Source organism: Herpailurus yagouaroundi, unplaced genomic scaffold (genome assembly GCF_014898765.1).
Source record: "Herpailurus yagouaroundi ecotype Mexico unplaced genomic scaffold, PumYag 28, whole genome shotgun sequence".
Classification (NCBI taxonomy): Eukaryota; Metazoa; Chordata; class Mammalia; order Carnivora; family Felidae; genus Herpailurus; species Herpailurus yagouaroundi.
In genome coordinates, this window is record NW_024412376.1 from 73,436,212 (window position 1) to 73,459,486 (window position 23,275).

A 23,275-nucleotide genomic window follows, 5' to 3' on the forward strand; every position below is an offset into this window, starting at 1 on the left:
TATAAGTATATATATAAATATAAATATAAGTGTGTGTGTGTGTGTATATATATATATATATATAGTGGGATTAAAATAAACCCATGGTCAGGAGGATCTACATATGACATGCAACCTAGGAGGCATAAAATAAAAGATTAATGAATTCAACTGTATTAAACAAATTCTGCATGGAAGAAAAAGTTTCATATGAAGTCAAATGTCAGATGACAAAGAGAAAAAAAACTGTAACTTCTATCACAATGTCCTGAATTCTTTAATATGTACAGAGAACTCCTAAATATTGCAATAAGAAAAACACTCATGGTATCAGCATTGATAGTGACAAAAAACTCCAAAATCTCAATGGCTTAAACACAAAAGTTTATTTCTCATCTGTTTTGTGTCCATGATGGGTCACTTGGGGGCCTTTCCCGTGTTGCCTTCATTGTAGTACTTATGCCGATAAGCAGCTGTCTCCTGACATATTCTTGGTAATTGTGGCAGAAGTAACTCCATAGCAAGTCACACTGGCAATTAAATATGGGTCTGAAATGGATAGGCACTAATTCCTCTCACAAGTCATTGGCCAGAAATAGTCCCACAGCCCTGCCTAAGTCTGAGGGGACCAGGCTTCACTATACTGTGTGTGCCTGGGGGAAGAGAAAGACCCAGCTCCCGTGAATGGCACCAAGCCCATCCCATTACCACACCAGATAGTCTATGACTTATTTGGTTTCTCAGCTGAAGGTCTTGTCAAAGAAAGACGATGGCATATTTCATTACATTTCAAATGCTGGTGATTAAAGAAGTAAAAAATTCCCTTCTTTCCAAAATTGGTAGTGACATCGTTCTGATCAAGAGAGTGAATCTGGGGATCTGTCAGATAGATAAGCCCTTTTCCATTACTAGTCACCCAACCTAAAAGAGAAATAAATATGTATGAGAATTAAATCCTCTACAAATGTCAGTAATGTGTTTCAGAGAAATAAAATGTATATGCTTAAAGAGAGATTTTAAAAACCTGGTCATAATGGTTTACTTTTAATAAATTTCTGCTAAGGGATTTGGTATTGCATACTCCAATAATTGGTTTAAAAAGGGAAACTAAATGCTGAGTAATTAAATTTGTCAGCTATGACATACCTAGATCACCAATTTTCAAGGAATTAGAGAGCAGTAAAATGCACTTAGTTTAATTACTAAGATCACAATATATTGAATATTTATTTCATGATGCATAAGTTTATTTAGTGCCTAACTCATTAATTCATATATTCATCTGTTCATTTAACAAATACTTATTGAGTATACATGCTGTACAAGACACTGTTTTGAGTACTGGGGATTTAGCAATGAATGAGTGAGTCAAAAATTCCTACACTTGGGGTGCCTGGGTGGCTCAGTTTGGTGAGTGGCTGACTCTTGATTTTGGCTCAGGTCATGATCCCAGGGTTGTGTGATGGAGCCCTGAGTCAGGCTTTGCACTGAGTGTGGAGCCTCCTTAAGATTCTGTCTCTCAGGGCCCCTGGGTGTGTCGGTTGGTCGTTGGTCGGTAGGTCGGTAGGTTAAGGGTCAGACTTCAGCTCAGGTCATGATCTCCCTGCTCATGAATTCAAGCCCCACATAGAGCTCTGTGCTGACAGCTCGGAGCCTGGAGCCTGCTTTGGATTCTGTGTCTCCCTCTCTCTCTGCCCCTCCCCCGCTCATGCTCTGTCTCTCTCTCAAAAATAAATAAACATTAAAAAAATTTTAAGATTCTCTCTCTCTCTTCCTTCCCCACTCATGCACATGCACTCTCTTTCTCTCTCTCAAAAAAAAAAAAAAACCAATAAAAAATATCCCTACACTCATTGAGCTAATATTCTGGTGAAGTGGGACAGATTAAGAAGCAATATAAGTACGTAAAATATACAATATGGCAGAGAGTGATGATAAATGCTACAGAAGGGGAGTAGACAAAATCTTGGGGAATGGTCATAGAATCATTATTAAAAATAATTATAATAAACCTCATTTATCATTTAAATGAAGTGAAGAGTATTGGCTCTTATATCAGTATAATAGTTCTGATAAATAAAATACTAGATGAACTGAAACAAAATTAAAATATAAATGCAGAAAATTTTTAAAAAGTCAGATTTTTGTACACACAACTTTCTGTTCCATAATGATCACCATTTATGAAACCCAATATCACACTTGTAATAAGGGTAAAGGGCTGAAGAAATGAAAGAGTGGAAAGATTTTCACATATTAAAACATGCAATATTAAAAAACCTACACCACTCAAATACACTTAAGTGAAATTTTAAAAAGCTGTTGTGGATTTGCTCTAGAATTAAGCTCAACAGAATGTGAGGCAAATCTTCTCACTGATTATGTATTACTCTAGACACTTGTAGAACCTTTACACATTTTTTTTTCAGACAGCACTTGCTACATATAGTAAAATCAATTTATTAAATTTATTTATTTATTTTTAAGTTTATTTCTTTAGAGAGAGAGAGAGAGAGAGAGAGAGAGAGAGAGAGAACAAGTGGGGAAGGGACAGAGAGAGAAAGAGAGGGAGAGAATTCCAAGCAGGCTCTGCAAGATCAGCACAGAGTCCGATATAGGGCTTGAACTCACGAACCATGAGATCCCGACCTGAGCTGAAATCAAGAGTCAGATGCTCTTTATCCACAGGATACAGGTGTGCTGTTTTGAAGGGACACATGCACCCCCATGTTTATAGCAGCACTATCAACAATAGCCAAAGTATGGAATGAGCCCAAATATCCATGGATGGATGAATGGATAAAGAAGATGTGGTATGTGTGTGTGTATATACACACACCACCACCCCCTGACACACACATACACATTGGAATATTACTTGGCAATCAAAAAGAATGAAATCTTGCCATTTGCAACTATGTGGATGGAACTGGAGGGTATTATGCTAAGTGAAATTAGTCAATCAGAGAAAGGCAAAAATCATATGACTTCACTCATATGAGGACTTTAAGAGACAACACAGATGAACATAAGGGAAGGGAAACAAAAAGAATATAAAAACATGGAGGGGGACAAGACAGAGGAGACTCATAAATATGGAGAACAAACTGAGGGTTACTGGAGGGGTTGTGGGAGGGGAGATGGGCTAAATGGGTAAGGGGCACTAAGGAACCTACTCCTGAAATCATTGTTGCACTATATGCTAATTAATTTGGATGTAAATTTAAAAAAAATAAAATAATAAAATAAAAAAAAAAAACTAAGAAAAAAAAGTCAGATGCTCAACTGACTGAGCCACCTAGGCACCCCATAAAATCGATTAATTTAATTACACATAGTAGTCTAGGCACTGAACAATCTATTAAATAATGACTGGAAGAGCTAGTTACAAGATCTCATATTTACATATGAATAACACTAAAAGTAAAAAAATAATCCCCAATTTCACATACCTTGTAAATCGACCACAACATCTCTATGATTAGAAAACTCGTAGGAAAAATGGCCGTATGCCAAGCCATATTCTGTAGCTTTGTATTCTGTTTTAACCACTTTCGCATTATTTGATAATTTTACAAATTCTCCCAGGATATAAGGTTCCACACTTATACATCCCTTTATTGTCTTGCCTTCCAAAATCTGAAAAATAGAAATGGGAGACAATATACCACAATGGCTAGGAAGGCTGCAGGCTCTGGGGTCCAGTAGACCTCACTTTGAACCCAGGCTTTGCCACTTAGGAGCTTTGTTATAGATTTTGGTTTGCCCGCTTGTAAATCAGGTATTATAAGAATAGCCCCTATAGGAGTGTTAAAAGCATTATATGAGAAAAATGCATGTAGGGTGGTTAACACATTATGTGATATATAAGAGAACCTAAAATTATTTTTATTCTTTAAAATGCTCACATAAAAATAAGGCCATGATGGGACCTACCCTAGGGAGTTAGCCCGTTTGGATATGTGGATAGATCATGTTCTGGGACGCGGGACTGGAATGTCAGCTAAGCGTTTGTGTGTATCATCTATTTTGCAGAGTTGTTTCAAGGGTTAATGTGTTAAATGTCTGGCATAGTGCTTGACGTAAAGAAAGTGAAAAATGGATGATAGTTATTATTAGTGGTAATAGAATATGGGTCTAAAAATGTCTCTGGCCAAAGTAAAACAAAATCCTTTAGGTGTGAATGAGCTAAGGATTCGATATAGTTGGGGAGGCAGAATATTCTTGATCCAAATAAGAGAAAAGTCAGTGGAGGCGGATTGTTGCCTGTCTATATTTAAAGACATATCTTAGTGAAAACACATTGGTCTCGATGGCCCCAGAAGGTAGAGCTGTAATTCACAGGTAGAATTCAGAGGAAGACAGATTTGGGCTAAATCTAAGAGCTTTCTAACAACTAGAATTATTTGAAAGTGAAAAGGTAATAATTATCTTTCCTTACTAAAGGTGTTTAAGCTATGACTTAGTAATCACTTGGTCACCAAGGGGTGGGGTCCAACAGATGTGAAACAGGGAATGAATGCATCGTGCTGAGGGAATAATTTGTACTACATATGATCTTCAGGGTCCTTCTTCTCTCGTTGAAAGTACAGACAGTACACAAAGAAAGGATACTACAAATGCCAACTTGACCATGTATGCAGACCAGATACCAGAATTAACAGAGTGATTTGGGAGAGCCAAGATCCAAATTGTATATTCAGGGTAGAGAGGGTCTTAGTTCTGACATGTCTAAGTGGATAAAGCAGACGAAGTAGATGAAGGAGTCTGGTAACTGAGTTTACTGGATTTTACCAGAAATCTCACCTGACATATATTTATAGGCCTGTTTAAGCAAACCCTTACTCCCTTTAATCTCACCAGTAATACTGTGGACGGGATATAGAATATCTGTGTTGGGATCTTTTGTTCATAAAGCCTCTTGTTAAATTCTGTCACGTAGTGCTGTGCGGTCATTTGCCGTTCCACATCAGTGAAGTGGTGCCAGAGCCCCTTCTGCTCCTTATATTCTTTCCCAACATACCTATGACCAGAGGAAAAAAATACAAAAAGAAATGCAAAAGTGATCCTACCATAGAGTAAGAGAGCAAAGACCAAAGAAGATACACAAAACTGCTTGAAAGATGTTACTCTTTCTCTACCTTAGACAGTCAATATTATCTTGAATTCTCCTATGACTCAAATAATCTTGTGAGAGCCTCCTGAACAACAGAACATAATTCATGCTAGGTGACTGCGATGGTTAATTCTATGTGCCACCTTCACTTGGGCATAAGGTGCCCAGATATTTGATCAACCGTTATTATGGGTGTTTTTGTGAGGTTGTTTGGGGATGAATTTCACATTTGAATCAACGGACTGAGTAAAGCAGATTGCTTCCCCTAACGTGGATAGGCCCAATCCAATCAGCTGAAGGACCAAATAGCAAAGGACTGACCTTCTCCCAAGATAGACATTCCTCTTGCCAAACTGCCTTGGAGCTGGACATGGGTCTTTCCTGCCTTTGGACTTGAAGGGAAACATCGGCTCTTCCTGGGTCTTCCGCCTGTTGGCCTTGGCAACTACACCATTCATTGTCCTGGGTCTCTACCTTGCCAACTACACATTTTGAGATTTTCCTGCCTCTATAATCATGCAAGCCAATTTCTGACAATAACTCTCGTCTATATATGTTTGCATCTTCTTGGCTCTGTTTTTCTGAAGAACCCTGTCTGATACACTGATCCAGGATAATACTGATTATAGAGGAAATCTCCCCTTAACGAATCAGCCTGCCAGGCTTCCTTGGTAAGCCAAGGGAGCCAGGATGGGCACCAGAAAGTGCAGACTCTGCAACCAGATCTTTTACTACCTGCAGCGTGGTCTTAAGCAGGCTAAGTAAACAATCTGAAGCCTTCCTCTACCCCTTCCCCTTGCGAGTCCTTCATCTCTACAAATATTTGTTTGCATCATCACCTATTACGTGTATAGCATTGTGCTAGCCAGACCTGAGTGTTTCAAAGAAAGTATGAAATATGTATATTTCAAGGACTTAGGCATACTTGGAGACAAAATAAATGAGGCAGTAAATGATTAAGTGTTGAAAGGAGCAAGAAGTAACTATCACACTTTACTGTGGTTTATATTTGCTATACGTTGGTGTGAATTCATGAGTAATTCACATGCGTCCAGAGCGACCTCCAAAAATCAAAGGGAACTGTTAGAGTTACAGGCCTCAACTAGAGAAAACTCTCTCCAGAAGTTTCTGAGTCCAATAAGATCATGAAATCCACGTTGGCTGCAGTTTTGGCCATTCAGCCTCCTGGGGATCCGAAAAGAAACCTGACAGGGGTGGCTGCAGAGGAGGAACCCACATGGCATCAGAAAGCAGGCTGCAGGGGACCAGCTGTCCTAATAGAGGTATTCCGTCAGTGCTGTGAGCATTTCTGCTATGGACGGACCTCTGGGCTGCAAGAACTTTGAACCCGTTTGGAACTTTGAGCAAACCTTGGTACAGGATCATTTCCCAAGCATTCTGTCAGAGGACCTCCAGTGCTAGGCACAGGATCATCAATCTGGGAATGTAGACCCATTCTTTCTGGCATCTTATGCCATTTTGCTGGGGTCATTTTTCTTCAGTAAAGATTTAGTAAACTCTTTTTTCTTTGACTGCTTTTTAAGATTGTTTCTTTGTCCTTGGTGTTCTGAAGTTTGACTACAATGTGGCTAGAAGTGGACTTATGATTGTCTCCCTTCCTCCCTCCCTTCCTTCCTCCCCTCCTCTCTTCTAGTTTCTTCCCTCATTCCTTTTCTATCCTGCTTAGGATTCATTGTGATTCCTGTATTTGAAGATTAATGGGTTTTGGCAATTCTGGAAAATCATCAGATATTATCTATTCAAATAGATATTTGCTTTGTTATCTTTTTCTGATCAGACATATATTGTGCCCTCTCACTCCATCTTCCATGTTTCTTATTCTCTTTTATTTCCCATCTCAGATCCTCCTATGATGCATCCTGGTGTATTAGCTTCTTAGGGCTGCTGCAACCAAGTGCCATAGATTGGGTGCCTTATACAACAGAAATAGTTTCTCTCACAGTTCTGGAGCCTAGAAGTCCAAGATCAAGCTATCAGCAGGGTCATGTTCCCTCTGAAGGCACTAGGGAAAAATGTTTTCCAGTCCTCCCTCCTGGCTTCTGGTGGTTCCTGCCTTATGGCAACAATAACTACAATTTCATATGCATTCTCCTTGTGTGCATATCTCTCTCTTGTTTTTTAAGGTTTATTTATTTTTGAGAGATAGAGAGACAGAGTGTGAGTAGGAAGGGGCAAAGAAAGAGAGAGACACAGAATCGGAAGCAGGGTCCAGGCCCTGAGCTGTCAGCACAGAGCCCGACGTGGGGCTCCAACTCACCAACCGCAAAATCATGACCTGAGCCGAAGTTGAATGCTTACCTGACTGAGCCATCCAGGCACCCCCACGTGCATGTCTCTCTTTAAATTTCCTTTTTAGAGCGGTGCCTGGGTCCCCTCTGTCCCCCTCTCTCTCTGCCCCTCGTGTGTGCAGGTACATGCACATTCTCTCTTTCTCAAAAATAAATGAACATTAAAAAAATAAATTTCTTTTTTATAAGGATACCCATCATAGTGGACGAAGGGCCCACTCTACTCCAGTACGACCTCATCTTAACTAAATAATCTGCAATGACTCTGTTTCAGTAAGATCCTAGTCTGAGTACAACGGGTTAGGGCTTCAACGTATGAATCTGAGGCTGAGGGCACACAGCTGTTAAAAAGTCATTCAACCCATAACCCATGCAAGTTTCTTAACATCTCTGCACCTCAGTTCCCTCATCTGTAAAATGGGGATAATAATATTAACCTCATAGGGTTTTGTGATGATTGATTAGATTAGTATAAAAGTGACTTAAAATGAGGCTTGGCAAGTATATGCTTGGTAAATATATTTATTGTTTCTACTATTATTATCATCAACAACCTTTTCAAGAAATGTACTTCCACTTTTTAAGAATCACCCAATTTCTCTCTCTCTTACTTCCTCTCTTCCTACTTACTTCTTAAATTATTTGGATTTGGATAAAGAGCAGGGTTCACCTTAAAATTCTTGGCTGATAGGTCTTTTCCAATACACAGATGATGTAAAAGTAGGCCTCAGACTCCACGGGGAAAAATAGTAACATGGTTACTAATTTTTCAAGTAAGTTTTTGCTTAAAGTTGTTGTCAAGAACTAAGGCCAAATTAAAAATTTTCCAGGTGTTTACCTCAATGGAGTTAGTATTTTTTTAAGAAAACTTTTTCCTTGAGGACATAGCCATTCCTGAATCCTTGCTCTATATGGATGGATGGTAGCTAAACTCACTCCCTTCCATGTGTAATTTTTATTACTAGCTGCCGTCTCATCCTACCCCTCTCAAAACTTGTACAGAGTGTCCTAGGGGCTCGGTATACATTTATATCCCTGGATATGCTTCATATCTGTAGGCTCAAAGGATTTTACTACCTTTTTTGCAGGCTCATTTATTACTTATAAGTGGAGCTTTTGTAGTTTAACTAGATTTTTTTTGTCAGCATTTTTTAGTGGGAGCGCTTAAGGCTCTCTGTCCTGCCACATGGTCAGAAACTCCATTTTCTTATCTGTACGATGGGGATAATAATGTTTCCCTGATAGGTTTGACATCATGTATATCTATGTAAAATGGCTGACATAATGGTGGTCAATGTGTGGTAACTGCTATTAATTAATTAATGAGTTGGAGGAAGGAGTAGACATCTGAAATATGTATTTTGGCCAAATTTTTCAGCTCTTTCAAAATTTCATAAATGATTAAGAGAAAGGCATAATTAGCCCATTTTACATTAGTGGTATAGATGTTTTAAAGAAATACCTCCCCAGAGTTTCTTCTTGATGAAGATGATGAACCCAGAAAGCGTTTCTTTGTCTGCCTTTCTTCTTCACATTCAGGTAGTTCCCCAAATACACAACAGTTTCCTGGGCTGTCCATAATTCTGATTTTTTAGAATATTTTAATAAAAGAGCATCTGGAAAAAAGGTAAGAAAAAAATGGATGTTAATTGTATTTTAAAGTTTAGTTTAATTTTTTAATTTTTATTTTTTTATGTTTATTTTTATTTTTGAGAGACAGAAACAGAGCATGAGCAGGGGAGGGGCATAGAGAGAGAGGGAGACACAGAACCCGAAGTAGACTCCAGGTTCTGAGCTGTCAGCACAAAGCCCGACATGGGGATTGAACCCATGAACCGTGAGATCATGACCTGAGCTGAATTCGGACACTTAACTGACTGAGCTACCCGTTTATTTTATTTTGAGAGAGAGAAAGAGAGAGAGAGACTACACACACACAAGGGTGGGGGGCAGAGAAGGAGACAGAGAATTGAAGCAGTCTCCAGGCTCCAACCTGTCAGCACAGAGCCTGACGTGGGGCTTGAACTCATGAACCAGATCATAATGTGAGTGGAAGTCAGACGCTTAACCAGCTGAGCCACCCAAGTGCCCCTGGATGTTATTTTCAAAGGGATGTTACAATTCATGAATAAATTTGAAGTGACACAGATCCTAATCCAGCTTGTCTGAAATCATTAGCTTCTTTAGACATTTTCTCAAATTTTAGCCTTCTCTATGAATACTACGAAAAAGTTAGTGAAGTACAATAAAAAAGTAAAGCTTTGCAAATATAATGAAGATTCACAAAACCTTTCTCTTGTGATGGAGAGGGATTAAGGCTAGAATTTCTGTATGAAAGCAGTGGAGGGGCACCTGGGTGGCTCATTTGATTGAGCGTCCCACTCTTGATTTTGGCTCAGGTCATGATCTTATATGGTTCATGGGACTGAGCCCTGTTCCAGTCTCTTCATTGGCAGTGTGGAGCCTACTTGGGATTCTTTCTCTCTCTCCCCTGCTCCTTCTCTAAAAAAAACAAACAACAACAACAAATATATATATATATATGTATGTGTGTGTGTGTGTATATATATATATATACACATATATATATACACACACACATATATGAGATACACATATATACACACATATATACATATATATACATATACATATATATACACATACACATATATATGTATACATACGCATACATATACATATGTATACATATGTACACATACATATACACATACACATATATACACATACATATATATACATATACATATATATGTACATATATATATATACACACACAAACACACACACATATATGAGAAAGCAGTGAAAAATAAAGGGCTTTTTAAACAGTAAAATGCCAGAGTTCATATTGGAACAGTGATACATGTTTGCATCTTCTAATTATCTGGGGGGCCCAGATAATGGAGGCTACTACGTGTGCCAGACCACATAGATAGAAATAAATGAAACAATTATACCTCAGAGATTCCTGGAAACTCCAGAAATCATGGTTACATATTAAAGTGCACCTTAATTTTCTCTGAGTTGTTTTGTTTAAGCTGGGAAAGTCCAGGAATTACTTGAGAAAAAGAGCTACTGTACGAAGATGCTACTCAATTGAAAAAGGAAAAGATAGGAAGGAAAAGTAAAAACTGTCTCCACCAGAAGGAAAGGAGGAACAGTGCTAGCAAGAAAGCATTTCTTTGAGGGGGAAAGACATGAGCCCTAAGGAAGAAATGCAACATTTTGGGATCCAAGTTAAGATAAAGTGAACAAGGACCTTCTGCATCCAGGTCATGTTAATGGATGAATGAACAGAAGACTCAGGAGAAAAAGTACTTAAAATAAGATAAACTCAGGGGTCTGGGGTTGGGGAGGGAGATGACTGGAGGCTGGGGAAGATAGTGACGAGGGCTGGGCAACTCAATCAGAGAAGCTGGCGTTGGAAACAGAAGGTGGGCCTCTTGCACACATACATAGGAAGGCTAAGTGAATTGAGGGAAGAAGAAAGGAGGAAATGTACAGCTTGTTTTGTTTTTCCAACTTTGGGCTTCCTCTCTTTTTCTTATCTGTACACCGGGGATGATAATGTTTCCCTAATGGGTATGAGATCATGTACATATGGCTTTTCACCTGTAAACTGGCACATGACAATAAAGCAGTTACGTAACTCTAAGGAATGTGATTCTGCACCTTCAGAGTCCCTAAATAGGGAATAGAAAATAGGGAAACCCTATTATAGTGGAACGTTTTGCCCTTTTTTGTAACAACCTGAACTGTCTTTTTAGTCTGAATTCAAGGCAGCAGGCAAAACACGGGAATACCCTGAAGCAAAGGTTATTGACATTGGCTTTATACAAAGCCACTGGAGGGCTCTTAAAAAATACTCATGCCTGGATCCAAACCCCAGAGCTATTCGATCAGAATCATAGATACTTCCTGAGGCTGTACCTACTAGAAAGGTTGTACTTACTGTATGCTTGGTGCAGTTGATTGGGCTTAAAAACTCCTGTATTCTCCAGTCTCTGTAGGAGCCAATCATGTCTCACCCCTGCCAAAAGTTTTTCAAAGTCATCAGGGAGCAGGGTTCGAGCCTCTAGGATCTCTTGCCTTGTCATTCCCGGCAATGAAACAAAAGAACTTCCACTGGAATTCAGAAAGGACTGCGGGTTTTCCCCCTCAGAAGAACCGCTGGAAAATGCTGGTGATTTCAACCACTCTGCCGAGGACGAGGTGGAGTTCTGGCTGCAGTTTAGCATGTTTCCTAGTTTGTTTCCCTCCTCCGTGGTAGTGCAGTCCTTGCTAAAATCAGAGGAGGCAATGTTACTGCTTACAGAGGAGTTGGGGGTTTCAGGCCATTGACCACGCGACTGTCTCAGAGCACATAGGCTGTAAGAGCCACGTCTGCTTGTGGGGTGAACATCTGTGCTGTCGAGCCATTGGCCCTCCTCATCCACTGTGGAGGCATCAGGGTCGATGCCCTGCTCTTTGACTGAGCCACTGCTCTTTCCTGAGTCAGGATTTTGAACAGGCCAATGAAGAGTGGAAAAGCTACGTGCTGTCCTGGAACGTTGGCCCAGGGAATCCTCCATGACTATGTCAGAGTCTAAGGGCATATCCTCTTCTTTTTCTGCTGTTTCTCCTTCCGGGTCAACCCAGGCGGAACTTTCTTGAAATGTAAGGCCTGTGCCTCTTTTGATTTCCTCTCCATGCCTTTCTTCGGCATCATAGTTGATTTCTGGAAATTCATCAATTAGTTCAAAGGTTTCTTCTTCTTGGACCAAAGGGTATGTGGCTGTGTTCTTGGGCCAACCAGCATCAAAAGAGGACAAAGAAGCAGAACCAAACGAGGGTCTGGAATGAGCAGAAGTATTTCTGGATCCCCTATTTCTGGCTTTCTGCACATCTTCTGGAACTCCTTCTAACAGCCCCGCCCCAGACGCTGAGAACATGCCTGTTGTGTTATGAGGATGGGAGGTTTTCAAGGGCACGTGGCTGTGTCGTTGACTTTGCAAAGACTCTAAACTGTCATCCTTGGACACTTGGAGAGAGAGACCGTGAAGCTCTGAAGATAGTGGATGTACAGGTCTGGTTTCCTCATTGATGTCTTCAGACGGGGCAGCGGAACACTCAGTATCCACAAGGTGCACTTCTTTGCAAGGCTCTTTTCTGGTTGACCTATCGTCCACATAATTCACTTCCTCCCAGCTGGTAGAAGAGCTAACCACCGATAATTCGCTCCAAGAACTGGAGCACTGGCTGTCACTCAGAGACTTGTTCAAAACAGCTCCTTCACCATGGCTGTGATCTGATGACTCAAACTCAGTTCCCCCATCTTGATCCAAGGAGACTCGAAAGGCATCAGAATGGGTCCAGTTTTTCCTTGCTATCCTCCTGAGTTTCTCCTGACCATTCTTAGCCTTGTGGGAGGAAGATATTACGGTGCTTTTTTGAAAATGTGGTTTGTCTTCAGTGGTACACACAGTATCTATGTTTTTTGTCTCTGTTTCTAGAGTAGTGATACAGACTCCCGTTTTCGTATCTTTCTGTTTATCTTTGTTGTTCCCACAAGAGCCCTCAAAAACTTCGCACACTGAAGTGTGGTGCTGTGAATAGGTTTCAAGGATTTTTTGGAAATCTACTTGCCCATGCAAGATGGGTTTATCCAACCCGTGCTTGAAACTCTCTGGAACATAAGACTTGTCATCTAAGTTTGAGAAGCTTTGAATTTGTAAATGATCCTTTACCTGGGTGATAACTGACATGATCTCCTGAGAGAGAGTTTCTCTCTCCTGACTTTCAGAGGAAGTACTGAAACTGTACAGCTTTCCCATAGCTTCATGACAGAGCTGACTTGCTGTACGGACCACCTCTGTCTCCCCATACAGTCTTTGGTGCACAGTGGTGAGGCCAAAAGCAGCTTTGAGAAGACTGTGAAGCTCTTGTTTTCCACTAACTCGTTCATCATATCTCTTGGTGAGGAGGCCAATTTCAAAGGCCTCTTTGGCTTCACACAGATATGAATTTTTCATTTCCACAGGACAGTCATTAGAGCTAGTATAGGACAACAAGCACGTGCCACGGATATTCTGAGGAAAATACCAAGCACAGAATCAGACACTGAAATAGAAACTGGAAGTGAATCAGGAAACACTTCATTCCTGGAGGACAGTGATTAGAAATATTATAGGAAAATAAACACGTGGCACAGATATTCTAAGAAAAATACACAATCACATATTGAGTCAAGGACCTAAAGTCTCTTTGGTGAATCAGGGAAAGGGACTGGGATGGATGTGATTGGCTGGCATGAAGGTGTAAGAGATTAGTTTTAACTACCATCTTAGTATAGGCCTGATACTTTTTAAAAAAAGTTTATTTATTTTTTTAGTAATCTCTGCACCCAAAGTGGGGTTCGAACTCATGACTCTGAGATCGAGAGTCACATACTCTTCTGACTGAGCCAGCCCAGGTCTGATACTTTTTGATCAAAGATGATAAACTTGTTGTTGTTGTTACTGCTGTTGTTAGTTTCAGCAAACAGTCTATACATGGGACAGGGACACAGTAAGTTTCTCTATGCAAAAGAGAAATAAGACTGCTATATATAAACACATCATTTATTTAACAATAATCAAAACAACAGAGTAGTGGCTTCCAAACCCCTCTGTGCACCTGGGCAGTATTTCAGAATAAAAGATTTCCGAGTACTAATCCCAGACATTTGCATTTAGTGGGTCTAGGGTGGATCAGGAATGTGCATTGTGAGAAGACTCCTTGTGTGATTCTGCTGTGCTTGGGAACCATTGGCCTCAGGCAGACAACATCAGACCCGCAGGCTGAATTAATTTAGCTTCCACCAGGATGTCACTACCCTGACTGATAAAACCTTTCCATACATGAGGTCTGATTAGAATTCTCTAATGAAGTGCACAAAGCCTACTTTAGGTTAGCCCTTTTCCTCTCACTGGTAGCTTCCATCACTGGGGAGAGGTAGAGTGTGGGGCTGCACCCTGCTTACCACAGCCGTGAGCACGAAGAGGGGTGTATAGGGACTGAAGGCAGCTGCCAGTTTGCAGGCTTCTGCGGCTGAGAGCAAATGGTGGTCAAACTCCTTCAGCAAACCCTGTGAGAAAACAGGCCAAGTGTTGTGTTGACAATTATTTATCCATTAGCAAAAGTCAGGCTATGAAATTCCTTTACTTTTCTTTCAGGATTCTGAGGGACACCCTGCCCTTTACCACAACAACACCCGAACAGTGCCAAGAAAGAGTTAAGCGTCTCAAAGGACCCTAGGGAATTGAGTGTCCTATCCCCCAACACCCATACACAGTCCATCCCCCTCCCTCCCCAGAGTGGGCCTAACGTGTGCAAAATAATTCACACAAGTTTCTCTGCAGGATCATGCAACTCTTTGTTCACAGAAATCCCCCACATTTTGCAGCCAAATTAGCTGATGATTTCTGCACTGTTCTTGGCAAAGGGCCTTTTAATGTATGATTTCACAGCAATTAAGATTCATTCATTCATCCTAGAAATATGCATTGAGAACCTCCACGTGCCAGGCACTGTTCTAAACACGAAGGAGATAGCAGACAGTTGAGCCTGCGGTAAATAAGCTTGCTTCCTATTGAGCGGAGGGGATCAGTCAATACGCAAAATGAGTAAAATGCATATTATCTGACACGGTGACAAATAGTCAAGAGAAAAATAAAGCAGGAAAAGGTCAAGGAGCTCCACGGTGGGGAGGCAGTTAGCAATTTTTTAAAAATTTTCTCTTTCTTTCTTCCTTTCTTCCTCTTCCTTCCTTCCTTCTGTTCATCCTTCCTTCCTTTCTTTTTTTTATTTTATTTTATTTTTTTTAATGTTTATTTATTTTTTTGGGACAGAGAGAGACAGAGCATGAACGGGGGAGGGGCAGAGAGAGAGGAAGACACAGAATCAGAAACACGGTCCAGGCTCTGAGCCATCAGCCCAGAGCCCGACGCGGGGCTCGAACTCACGGACCGCGAGATCGTGACCTGGCTGAAGTCGGACGCTTAACCGACTGCGCCACCCAGGCGCCCCACCTTCCTTTCTTTTTTAAGGTAAGCTCTATATCTAACGTGGGGCTTGAACTCATGACCCTGAGTTCAAGAGTCACATGCTCTACCGACTGAGCCAACCAGGTGCCCTGGCAGTTTACAATTTTAAACAGTCATCAGAGACAACTTCACTGAACTAGAGATATAACCCTTTTCTCGTGTGTTGGTCTGACAGCACAAGCAACATTTTGTTAAAACTCAGATTGTTAGCAGCAAGCTGCAAGCCTTCTTATGCCACACTCATTACTATTAAGTACGGTTACTATTGTCACTTTAGTATTTAACAAAAAATGCCAATCTTTGTGATACTATTAAAAATCTCAATATCGGGGTGCCAGGTGGCTCAGTCTGTTAGGCATCTGACTCTTGATTTTAGCTCCAGTCATGATCTCACCATTTGTGAGTTCGAGCCCCGCATTGGGCTCTGTGTGCCAGCGTGGAGCCTGCTTGGGATTCTCCCTCTCTCCCTCTCTCTGCCCCTCCCCCATTTGTGCTGTATCTCTCTCAAAATAAATAAACTTAAAAAAATAATTTCAGTATCAGTGCAGTGCAGGAGAGCAGCTCAATGTCTATGTTGATGCTCCAAACTGGACAGAGACCTGAGTTCTGCTCCTAGTTTCCTTCCTACCTAGTGTGCAAACTATAGAGGTCACTTAATTTGTCTGGACCTCAGTTTATTTTTCTCTAAAATCGGAATGATATATTTTGCTCTACCTACTTCATAGGGTTTTGTGGAGCTCATATACATATATACATGTGTGTATATATATATATGTATATATATATACACACACACACACATACACTCACATACTTTTTGAATCATAAAGGAATGTATAAAAATTAGTAATCATTATTTAAATTTTTTTAAATGTTTGCTTTTTGAGAGAGAGAGAGAGAGAGTGTGAGTGTTAGGGGGGGTGGGGTGGGGGGGAGAAGCAGACAGAGGGAGACACAGAATCTGAAGCAAGCTCCAGGCTCTGCTCTATCAGCACAGAGCCCAACGCAGGGCTCAAACCCACAAACTGTGAATTCATAACCTGAGCTGAAGTTGGACGCTTAACCCACTGAGCCACCCAGGCGCCCCAGTAACCCTCATTATTAAGAATAAGAATCTAGACAAGTGACAGATGCTCTGATTTGAACAGAGGGCAATTAAAGTTTTATAATTGTTATCCCTTTACTTTATCACTGAGATGGGCCAAGTGTGGAAACCGAATTCTGTGATAATCTGAATTAGAGGTCACTTAATTTGTCCGGACCTCAGTTTATTTTTCTGATTTCTTTCTGAAAGAAATCAGTGGGGTTCAAAGCATTTATCACTTTGATGATATTTATTCATTCTTTTACTTGTCATTTTTAATTTTTTTAGTACCCTCTGTATGTGTGGTACTGTGCTAGGTGCTAAGATAATCAAGCCAAATAGGACACCATAGAAATTGTCCCCAGGACTGTTCATGTTACTTGAAGAGGGGAGACACTGTGCTCCCTGACTCCTGGAAAGAGAATGAGATTGATAAACCAAGCACCAAGAACGTTGGCAGTTTTGTAGGTGATGCCATTCTGGACCAAGTGATAATTACCAAGTTAATTTGTGGATTGTTTTTAAACTTCTCATAATCATTTTTGCTCATGGAAACGAAGATGTCTGCCAGTATACCTAGTGATGTGGAAATACCCTGTAAGAAAAATACAAACAGAACACAGATTAGGAATTCAAGGTCCATTGCTGGTCTCATCTCAAGGCCTGAAGGCCATGACTAGTCCTCCATATGAAATATTGTTGCTGCTGTTGCTGCTTCTGCTTCTCTTCTCTTCCCCCTCCTCCTGCTGCTCTCCCTCCTCCTCCTCTTTCCCCTCCTCCTCCTCCTTCTTGTTATTCTGACAGCGGAAATACTTCTAAACTGGATGCCACAGGCTTGAAAGATCATCAGATCCTGAGTGTAAACACAGCTATTTCTTAGTTGGGCTTTACTGGACTGTCAACACTAACTTCTTCATACTGCTAGAGGCTTAAAGGATTGGCCCAAGCATGCGTCCTCGCATCCCATTCTGTCTGTGTGGGAAAAGGGTTGTAGGCGGTGGCATTGCTGATACAGGTGATAACGCAGTGCTCCAGTTGACGAGGAGAATACTCTTACAGAGGTACAGAGAATGAAAACATTAAGTAGGAAAGCAAATGGTGCCTCTCAAATTTCTTGGATTGGAGTCTGCTCACTCAACGGAGGGAAAATGATTTTACATATAAGCAGCTTGGTTATCTCAACTTTGCTGTGGAATCAGGCAAAGGCTAAATATATAATAAAAGAAATGGATAAATGAATAATAGAAATAAAAATATAAATAGATTTGGCTCAGTCGGTTGAGCGTCCGACTTCGGCTTGGGTCATGATCTCACTCTCCGTGAGTTTGAGCCCCGCTTCGGGCTCTGTGCTGACAGCTCAGAGCCTGGAGCCCGCTTCAGATTCTATGTTTCTCTGTCTCTCTGCCCCTCCCCCACTCTGCTCTGTCTCCCTCTGTCTCAAAAATAAATAAAAACATTTAAAAAAATTAAAAAAAAAGATAGTTAGAAATAAACGTGAAAACACTACATACATGCCAGGAGTCTGGCTGTAAATGGTGACGGAGCAAGACACAAGAGGAAATTACCAAGTGTTCGTGGTCCTATGCCCATGTAGAATCAGTAAAAATAGGACCGATAAAATTGATAAACAATACACTGCATTATGCCACAAGGAGATAATCATCCAAAGACAAATGTAGGATAGGAGAGGAAAAAAAGCACTAGATAAACCACCTTTCTATCTGGCTGAGGAAGGGCCAAATACCCTATGATTGAGGCCCATATTACCTCTGCTGCTTCGTACCACATCCCTGAAAAAAAAAAAAGGAGCGAGATGAGACAAACTGCTAGTATCTGTGCATTGTGCTAGAAAATACTTTTGAAAACTGATACAGAAAGAAGATTCACTGGCTCCCGTTAGGAAAATTTAGGGCTGGATTAGATTGAGAACAATCAGCGAATGCCAATCTGCTGGAAAACAGCAACATATTTTTCCAGCTGATTTAATACAGATAATGCTTCCCTTTCACAGGAAAACAGTAAAAAAATATCATATATCATATATAATATATTAACATAAAAATAATTAAATACAGTATTTACAAGAATAATTACCATTCTATGCTAACATTTTCAAACACCTTAGTTTGCATTTTATTTAATTAAGTAATTTATTTGAGCACCTGCAGCTCCTTTTTATTTTTCCTTTTTGTTGTTTTTTAAAGTCTTCCACGTTCAGGTGAGCAAAGGGCTTGGGGACAGTCTAAGAAGCCCACAGGGCCCCCAGCGGCTCCCCAGTAGTTCCTTCTTCCCTCCAGCTGACAGCATAGCCGCTGCCCTGTGTCCCTCCTCAGGACCCCTCCTGGGAACCTCTGATGTTCAGGTTGCCCTGTCTGTGGGGACAGTGCCAGAGACCCTTTCGTGGGCTGTTGGCAAGCCACTCAGGCTTGATGGACCATAAACAGCAGGGTAGGGCCATGCATTTTAAAGCACAACTAGAATTCTACGCATTTCAGGTGTACTTGCCTCGTGGCCCATCTGAACCTGAGGTCTAACAGTTCTGAGCCTATTACCGCAGAGCTCTTGGTAATTGCTGGCCGTATTATCTTTTTACCTTGTTTGTTTTCCCTCCTTTTAACCATCCTTTGGGAGCTTTAAGGGCATTTTTTTTAAGGTATACCCTTAACATTAAAAGAGAGAAAAAAAAATAAAGCACAACGAGCATTCTATAAATTTTGCCTTACAACCTGGGGAATGCCCTCTGAGGAGTGAATGGGTAAGGTGTCAGGGTGGTTTAGAATAAGGTGTCCCTCTTATCACATAGAGTCCTGTAGAACTGAAAGTCAGATGCCAGAATTATTACCAAGAATCCTATGGTTAATAGCACAGTGTACAACTATACATTTCTTTAACACAATTCAACAGAAAATATTTTGTTTTGTTAATGTTCATAACACTCCTGGGATCTCAAATGTCATTTTCTTTTCGATGAGGAAACTAAGTGAGGATTAGCAATTTGAACCAGATACAATGAGAAAATTCCACAGTAATATCTCATAGCCAGACTTTGTAAATGAGCCCTGAGAGCAGCGAATGTTTGATGACCGTACCTAGCTTTTGCAGAATTTGCCCTCTGATCTGTATGCAGACTGACTGCACCAGGATCTTGTCACTTTCGTTTCGGTACAGCCAGGTACCTACAACAAAAGAGGGAAAAAAGAAAAGTAGTTTCAGCTCCTAGTTATCAAGTAAAGAGCCTGGTAAAACGAAACTAATTTCACCGAAGCCTTCATGAGCACATGTGATACAGGTTTGAGAGACATCTCTTCTCTACATTGAGAAAGGTCCAAACTCCTTGCTATAACATACAAGCCTTCACAGAGCTTGTATGTGAATACCGAGAATCCTACTTCTCACTTGAACTCCTGTCTGGTCTCCAAGTCTCCCAACTGACTGTGCTCTGCCATGGCATGGTTCCTGAGGAGACCAGCTCCTTCTACTTCAGGTCTCAGCCTCAATGCTATTGCCTCCAAGCCCCCCAGATTGATTTACCATAGTACTACCCCACTGTCTTGTGGTTGCCTAATGGAGGGTGGGATCCTTTCCATCCACCCAAAATTTAGTTTGTAGGTTGAGACTGATGGTTGTGCACACACACACACACACACACCCACACACCCCAAGATATGAAAAGATTTAGTACTCACATAATGAGTCTTTCTCAGGAGAGGAGACAGGCACCCAAGCTGGTTCATTTGACTTGTGTGAAGAGAGTGGTGAGTGGCTTTGGTTTTTATTGTGATTAGGGTGTGGGCTGGGGTAAAGTCTCCCACAAGCTATGCCTGGTTTACTGCTGAGTAGGTTTAAAACAAACCAAAAAGCAACCCTCCCCCCCGCCCCCCGCCCCAGCCTGTCCAGTTGTGGGACAAAGTGGGTGGCAGAAGGCTGGGGTCTGAAAACTGTCAGTGGGCAAACACCAAAAACAGAATCAAACTCATTACTATACCCCCTTGATTCTCTGTCACATCACCCTATTTTCTCCCCAGCTTTTAATCTGTGTGTGTGTGTGTGTGTGCGCGCGCGCGTCTGCATATGTGGTGTAGAAGATGGAAGTGTGTATATCATAGGTTAGTGATGGTGGACACAAATGATGGGTATGTGGTCAATATCGATATTCCAAACCACCTCTTCACTGGAATGTCTACAAGTTTCATGGTGCTTGGGACCTTATATCCAAGCAGACTGAGCTTAAAAGTCTACTGGAGGTTGTGTTCAACTTACTGGGAAACTTGTTGTCTTTAACGCCCAGAATTTCAGACAAGATATCTGAAGGAATAAATGATTTGTTGCCCAACTATTAGTACTTGCTTCCTTTCATGTATGATTAAATATTGAAAGAAATCCATTTCAAAATAAGTTTTTCTGAAAGTACATACATAGCAAAATCAAATTTACTTTCCAAACCATTTAAATACATAAAGCCATAAATATATTTTTCTCAACTTACAGACTTTATCTCCATTTACAATTCTCCTAAAGGTTGCTACTGAGCCCCTCCTGAGGCCCACAGAGTTACCTGCTTTAACAGCATATTGTTCTTAGATAGTACACTCTACAATAAGCCCAGAAGTTTAGGAGCTTCGGTTGTTCTGTTTTGCTTTCATTTTTAATTACAGAAAATGAAGACACAGAGAAATAAGCTCCTTGACCAAAGCTACTTCATTCACTAATGGCAAAGTCAGTCCTAGCTAGTTCTGGAGACATCTGGTCTACAGCAACTATTAGGTCATTCAGGTGCTTGTAAACTAGAACTCCAGAAGGGACTGCAGGTGAAGGTCGTTGTGAAGATAGGAAAGCACCTTACCTGTTGCTCCATTGTTGCTTATTAGACTGCTCAGGATATATTCTGCTTTTAAAAGTTTCCCTGAAAAGAAGCAACCAAATGCCACACAATTAGTACCTGAACATGTGCCTTCAATACTACTAGTAGTTTAAGCTCTAAGGTTAACACACTGTTACCTCTCTTGGAAACATGCTATTTTAAAATTTAACAGCAATAACGACATCATATACCAAAGTGAAGAGAAAGATGACATTTCCAGGAATCGGTGAGATGGGAAGTTGCACAGTATCTGAAATGGCAATTAGATTTACACACACACACTCATTCATATAGAATAAGGCTTGAAAAGTAAAGACAAACCATTGTAAAACATTGTGTCTTCTTTCTGTGAACAAGACTATTGAAAAGAAGGAAGGAAGGAAGGAAGGAAGGAAGGAAGGAAGGAAGGAAGGAAGGAAGGAAGGAAGGAAGGAAGGGGGGGGGGAAGGAAGGAGGGAAGGAAGGAAGGAAGGAAATAAAGACGGAAGGAAGGAGAGAAGGGGAAAACCACTTTCTGAAATCATGAGTTAGGTCCTGATTAAAATTTATTCATTCCAATGTTTGGAAAGAGAGCAATAACTTGAAATACCTATGTAAATAAATTTTACCAAAGGTATCTTTCTTCTTAAAAGTTATATTTTCTAATTAGGTTTTGCTGATATATAAGGATGGGTAGTTTTAAAACATATTGATTTGTATTCGCCACATTTGCTGAATGTCTTAATTCTAATAATCTGTGTATTTCTTGAAGTTTTCTATGTGGGCAACACACTGTGCACAAATCCTGCTAATCGTGTTTATTCATTTCTAATCTTTATACCTCTTATTTCTTTTTCTGCTTTCATTGCATTGGGAGGACTTCCAGTTTACGATCAAACAGAAGTGATAACAAGATGCATTTTTTTCTTGACTTGATTTTAAAAGGAATATTCCCAATTTTCCATCAGTAGTTTTGCCAAAGGTTTCCAGTTGCTTCCTTTTTATCAGGTTAAGAAGTTCCCTCTTGTGCAGCTATCAGCTTATTGCCTTTCAGCTTCAAATTCATCCTTTATTGCCTGCTTTGCAATAATGGGGATGGACCTTGTAAATATTTCTCCTTTGCCAGCTTTGTCATTAGACGGTGTGGAGAGAGGGGGCTCCTGGGTGGCTCAGTCGGTTAAACGTCCGACTTCGGCTCAGGTCATGATCTCACAGTTTGTGAGTTCGAGCCCCGCGTCGGGCTCTGTGCTGACAGCTCAGAGCCTGGAGCCCACTTCTGATTCTGTGTCTCCCTCTCTCTGCCCCTCCCCTGCTCACACTCTGTCTGTCTGTCTCTCTCTCAAAAATAAATAAATGTTAAAAAAAATAAAAGATGGCATGGAGAGACACTGCAAGGGGAGGATGCTTCTCTTCCTCATGTAGCGTGTCATTCTTGCCAGGCTCCTGCCGTGCATACAGCTTCTCCAATGCCTGCCTCTTGTGGCGATCCTGGCTTCTCCTGTGCCTTCTTCCTACAACACAGGTGGCTTCTCCAGCACCTGGCTCCTCAAAGGTCAGCGGCACCCAGCAGCCAGCAGGTTCCTGCAGCATCCTCTCAGGTGACTTCACAGTGGAGTGAGTGCTGCCTGCCAGTGAGGCACGGCTCCATGAATGTTTCCCCCTGGTGTTCCATAAGAGCTGCTTTGTGGTGGCACCTCTCTGTGGATGGCGTCCCTCGGCACCCCAGAGGGTGGATTTCCAGTGAGTTCTGCTGGCATGGAAACTCCTTGACCTCTCTACCATCCAGTGAGTCATGGCGGTGGCTTCTCCAACAAGGTCTTGATCACGGCCCTCGTGTGCCTGGCTGTGCTCTTGTGAACT

The 23,275-nt window shown here is 41.1% G+C and overlaps 1 protein-coding gene across 5 annotated transcripts in view; it reads right to left on the bottom strand.

Moving 5' to 3' along the window:
* Nucleotides 1–342: 342 nt before the first annotated feature.
* ALPK1 (alpha kinase 1) overlaps nucleotides 343–23,275 on the bottom strand; it is a 133,904-nt gene continuing 110,971 nt past the window's right edge. For all 5 annotated transcript variants that reach the window (XM_040475837.1, XM_040475827.1, XM_040475808.1 and 2 more), the window contains 10 exons: nucleotides 21,419–21,478; nucleotides 19,665–19,751; nucleotides 18,289–18,365; nucleotides 17,075–17,170; nucleotides 14,429–14,533; nucleotides 11,381–13,496; nucleotides 8,867–9,020; nucleotides 4,840–5,002; nucleotides 3,432–3,618; nucleotides 343–900 (listed from right to left, as the gene is read on the bottom strand). In XM_040475837.1, the coding sequence (XP_040331771.1) occupies nucleotides 701–900; nucleotides 3,432–3,618; nucleotides 4,840–5,002; nucleotides 8,867–9,020; nucleotides 11,381–13,496; nucleotides 14,429–14,533; nucleotides 17,075–17,170; nucleotides 18,289–18,365; nucleotides 19,665–19,751; nucleotides 21,419–21,478 (3,245 nt within the window). In that variant the 3' untranslated portion in view covers nucleotides 343–700. The remainder of the gene's footprint in view (nucleotides 901–3,431; nucleotides 3,619–4,839; nucleotides 5,003–8,866; nucleotides 9,021–11,380; nucleotides 13,497–14,428; nucleotides 14,534–17,074; nucleotides 17,171–18,288; nucleotides 18,366–19,664; nucleotides 19,752–21,418; nucleotides 21,479–23,275) is intronic.